Source organism: Penaeus vannamei, chromosome 11 (assembly GCF_042767895.1).
Source record: "Penaeus vannamei isolate JL-2024 chromosome 11, ASM4276789v1, whole genome shotgun sequence".
NCBI classification, from domain to species: Eukaryota; Metazoa; Arthropoda; class Malacostraca; order Decapoda; family Penaeidae; genus Penaeus; species Penaeus vannamei.
This window is the reverse complement of record NC_091559.1, coordinates 32,318,399-32,323,210: the sequence shown is the minus strand read 5'-3', so window position 1 is coordinate 32,323,210 and position 4,812 is coordinate 32,318,399. Positions and strand designations below refer to the sequence as shown.

Here is a 4,812-nt window from a genome sequence, read left to right as displayed (position 1 = left end):
ATTGATACAGTGTGTTGGGTCTTGGTATATCATAGGTACCTTCAACATGCAATATGTAATATGTTTGTCATATATTATCATATTTTAGGAGAAGCTGTCTGAACAGCTAGCAGCAGCAGTGAGCAAAAAGCAGTACTACAAACTGCAATGGGTGCGCTCGATTAGCCAGCTGCACCAGCTCCATGTTGCACAGGCACAGGATACACTTGCGATCAAGTATGTCATCAGGGACAGGAGACTTCTTTTGCCTGTGTTGTTTGCACAAAGTGGGTTAAGGTTGTAGCTAAAATGATATAAGACATGAAGTTTAAATGAACCTGAAAATTTATACAGTATTTTAAATCAGTCATGTTATACAGGGAAAAGAGACAAAATTAACTTCTGATGTTTTGTTGATACTAAATTGTATATTAGTTTTATATACTAATAATCAAAATTTCCAGGTCTGAGGTTGTGAGTTCTTCTCCAGAACCATTGTACCCTTCTCCTAGTAGAGCGGTTGGGAATCTACCAGAGGAGAATCTAGAGGACCATGTGCTCTTCTTAGAGCCAACAAGAGATGCTCGTGGCAACAAGGTCTCACCTAAGAAGAGCCTTCAGGCGCAAAGGGCATCTAAGGCTGGTAATGGAGTGGTTTCAGAAAATGCTGGTAGACTAGGACTCAGAAGGCAGTATGTAGAGGATGACAATTCACAACAAAGGAGAAGATCAAGCTCAAGCTCAAGGCTTAGTGCTGGGGATGTTGAGAGATCCCCCAGAACAAGAAGGAAACTAGGGTCAGGCATGGAAAATGACAGTGAAGAGTTTCAAGACGTATCAGCATCCAGAAAAAGACCATTGCAGGCCAGCCCTCACAGAGGGAAGCAAGAAAGATGGGACCCACATAGAGAAGATAGAGAAATGATGGCATCAGAAAAAGAAATGAATTTATCAAGAGCGGGGAGGTTGAACTCAAGTCTAGAACTGGAAAGGCTCATGAGGGAAAGGGAAAGTTTGCTTGAGACGAGTGACTTAGAAAAGTACGAATCTCGCCTGCAAAATGTGGAGAAAAAAATCAGAGATGCTGTTGAATTATAAAGACCAGTCAGGGACAGCAGTATTTACATGAAAATAATGGAAAATTCCCTTATATGCCTGGAAATGCTCTGAAGGTTGTAAGTGTGCTGGTGGGATATGGACCCTTGCAGTAGTGTGGTATCTGATGAGGAGGCAGCTGCAATGAGAGACTTGTTATGCCTAAGCAGATCCAAGTGTAGGAAGCCCAAAAGTGGCATATGCACAAATGTAATGGAGGCTAAAGGGCATTTTTCTTTTGTTCTCATATAATATAGCAACAGTGATGAAAACCCATGTGATTTTGGGATTTATTTAGATTTCATTTTGAAAAGAAGGAACCTTAAAGTTAATTGATATAGTGATATGGAATAAACTAATGACTGAAAATAAAAAATTGAGAGATGATGAGATGTGAAAAATAAATTTATCAATAAAATATATATTGTCTTTTTTCAGTGTTAATTGAATGAAAGGAAACTTCTGGGAAGTTCAAGATCCTATTCCATGTCGCCTTCATGTGCTGAATTTTCGTGATGAAAGCAGTGAGAGGCTTCCTTTATGTTAGTGCTGAAACAATAACTTTTATTTGCATTTTTGTATGTTAGATTTTTCCCAAGGAAGAATAATATACATTTTTCCTGTGAACATCAAATGACAATGATTTTTCAACACACACGCACACGCACGCACACACACACACACACACACACACACACACACACACACACACACACACACACACACACACACACACACACACACACACACACACACACACACACACACACACACACACACACACACACACACACGCACGCACGCACGCACGCACGCACGCACACACGCACACACACGCACACACACACACACACACACACACACACACGCACACACACACACACACACACAAAACACACACATATATTTCCCTACTTATACAAAGAAATGTCAACCTTTCACATGTCTTGACATGTCCTATCAGATTAAATCCATTTTGATATTGTCATCCAGTCCTCCATATTTTGTTTTCATTTTCAGCATAAAATAGAATAAAAATACTGATGTAGAAAAGGCAAAAGTAAACATTGTGGAATTTAAGTTCATTTATTTCATTCTCATATGAATAAGGAGTTACAATGAAAAATGTACAAACAGTAGATTTTTGTAAGCATATATTACTACAAAAGGAAATTAAGCCAAGAGAAATAAAGATGACTGTCAAAAATTAAAAATAAATGAATGGTGTCCCTTGACTGGCTTCAAAATTTTTTGGGGCAGTGTTGGGTGGTATTTGTAATTTGTAATTTGTCATCATTCTTATTTGTGGAAACAAACAAATAAACTGTAGATAAGGCTTTAATAGTTCTTTGTTCAGGCCTATTGTAGGACAGTATTTAACATGAATATGCATAGGCGCAAGAAAACAAGTACTTTATTCATAAATCTTTTTACACCTCTATGCATAATTACATGAAATATATCCTTTCATTTCCTCATTAGTTCTATGACCCCCTCGCAATACCTTGCAAATTTTTGTTGTCTCTGTCTCTTAGGAGACAGACTGAAGCCCAATGTAGGGCTTACCTTGTAGTTCAGCCCTCACCTTAACTGATTTTGCTTGGTCTTTTCTTCTCCTTTTCTCTTCCGTATCTTCTTCATCCCCTTCTTCTGTCCCATTCCTAAGGTGTGAGAGCCGTGATGAAAGGATGAAAGACTGGCTTTATGTCAGTCATGAATGGCCTCCGTGAGCCATGGGCACGGTTTTCCTTGGTTAATTGCCAAGCCCTTTTCCTCTATGGGGACCCTGAGGGATAAACCGTTTCTTTTCCTCATTTTATTTAGGCTCACCATGGACAATAATTAAGATTCTTTACCCTTAACCCCCCCCAATCCCTTGCCTGTTGTTGTCGTGGGGGGGGGGGGGGCTTAGGAGACGGAGACTGAGACCCAATGCAGGGATCTCCCCTGTCTAGGGCCTCAGGCTTCGACTCAACTAATTTTGCATGGTCTTTTCCCCCTCCAGCTTTTTGTTTCCGTCCCTTCTCCAACCCCTTCTACTATCTACTTCCTAAGGTGTGAGAGCCGTACTGAGAGGATGAAAGGCTGACCTAGTGCCAGTCCTGAACGGCCTGCGGGAACTATGGGCACGGTACTGCCGACTAATCTAGCCCTTACCTTCAGTAGCGAAAGGAGCTGGACCGTTTAGGCCTTTTATATAATCCAGGTTCCCCATGACCAGTAATGAAAATGTAATCCCTTTATTAGAGGCAATGAGGCTAGCCCCTTTATCAAATAGCCCCAACCCAGGCTCTCCTTTGACCACGGCTCCGAACACTGAAAATACTACCCACTCCTAAATGCCTACTAGTGCATTACCCACCCAAGCAGAGAATCAATCTCCAGAAGACATTCCTACCCTCCCAACTTCCTCAAATTCATCAACTCTACCCCCGCAACCATCATTAAGCAACCAATCCTCCCTTATTACTACCTTGCAGCCTAATTCTCCATCATTCCGTAGTACTCCCTCTTCCACACGTCCCCGACCATCCACCACCACCAACCCTACAGATATCTTAAATACTCTGTTTAGCACAGCTAAATGGGACCGATTTTTCGTGATCCCTTCTACAGCTCCATACTCAGGCAACACTCTTCTCTTTCAACAATGCCTCCAAAAACAAGTAGGCAGAGTCCCTTTCTATACCAGACGCGATCGATCCCGTCTTGTAACAGTCAGATCAGGAACTGAATCTATAGCACTATCAAATTTAACTGATCATTCTGGCAACCCCATTCCTGCAGAACCTCATCCACCCCTTAATAAGTGTACTGGAACTGTCTCTCTCCCCAGCAAACTGCCCAGTCGATACCAAAGATTGGTCAGACTGCGGAGAAGACTTACTAGGATGCCTCAAAGACCAAGATGTGAAATCAGTACATTGCTACACCATTCCTCCTAAAGGTCAATGAAAGAATCCGACCAACATTGTCAAAATTACCTTCTGTACACATGCCCTTCCCTTACATATCTACATCGGTGGACAATCCCTCCCTGTTCGACCATACCAACTCCTTCCCCGTCAATGTCAAAACTGTTGGCGCTTTGGACATCCTGCCAAACATTGCCGTTCCACAGACCGATGCCCCATATGTGCCCAACCTGGTCATAATCGATCAAACTGCTCAGCACAAACACGAACATGTGCCAACTGCGGCGGCCCCCATAATGTATTTTATAGAGGCTGTCCCACTTACAAGTTTGAATCTGAAGTAGCAACTCTCAGATACAAAAATGGTCTCACTTTACGTGAAACCAGACAGGAAGCATGTCGACAAGGTTTCTCTCATACTCCATGCTCCAGTAACATCGTTCGCTCAGCCCCTCCCCCTCCACCCCAAAATGTCCCCATTTCCACTTCTACATTCTACATCCCTCAGACCAATTCCTTTGCTCACCCTAGGGTGTTTCATCTGGATAGGCTGAAGGTGTGTGCTCGGGGCTTTGCTGAGACAATCTCTGGTTGTTTCACAGCATTCGACAATCTGATAGACCCTGTACTTCTGTGGGACACCAAGTGGGAAACGCTCGATGCAGTCCCTAAACCCAAACACCCCAATCTCAACCACAGCCCCAACACCAACCCCTCTCCCTCCCCGCACTACCCGCAGTAGACAGACTAAACGTTCTAACCCTTCTTCCCCTACAGCACAATCACCTCCACCTACCTTTACCTTTATTCCTGAGACACCAGT

The 4,812-nt window shown here is 42.8% G+C and overlaps 1 protein-coding gene and 1 pseudogene across 1 annotated transcript; one reads left to right on the top strand and one right to left on the bottom strand.

Annotated features, from left to right (window-relative positions):
* The window catches only part of LOC138863299 (endoplasmic reticulum junction formation protein lunapark-A-like), a 5,066-nt pseudogene extending 5,018 nt beyond the window's left edge, over positions 1-48 (bottom strand).
* On the top strand, positions 47-2,416 carry LOC138863298 (uncharacterized). The gene is made up of 3 exons (XM_070127489.1): positions 47-55; positions 89-216; positions 444-2,416. The coding sequence occupies exons 1-3, from the start codon at positions 47-49 to the stop codon at positions 1,075-1,077; spliced, it is 771 nt and encodes a 256-aa protein (XP_069983590.1). The 3' UTR covers positions 1,078-2,416.
* The last annotated feature ends 2,396 nt before the right edge of the window (positions 2,417-4,812 follow it).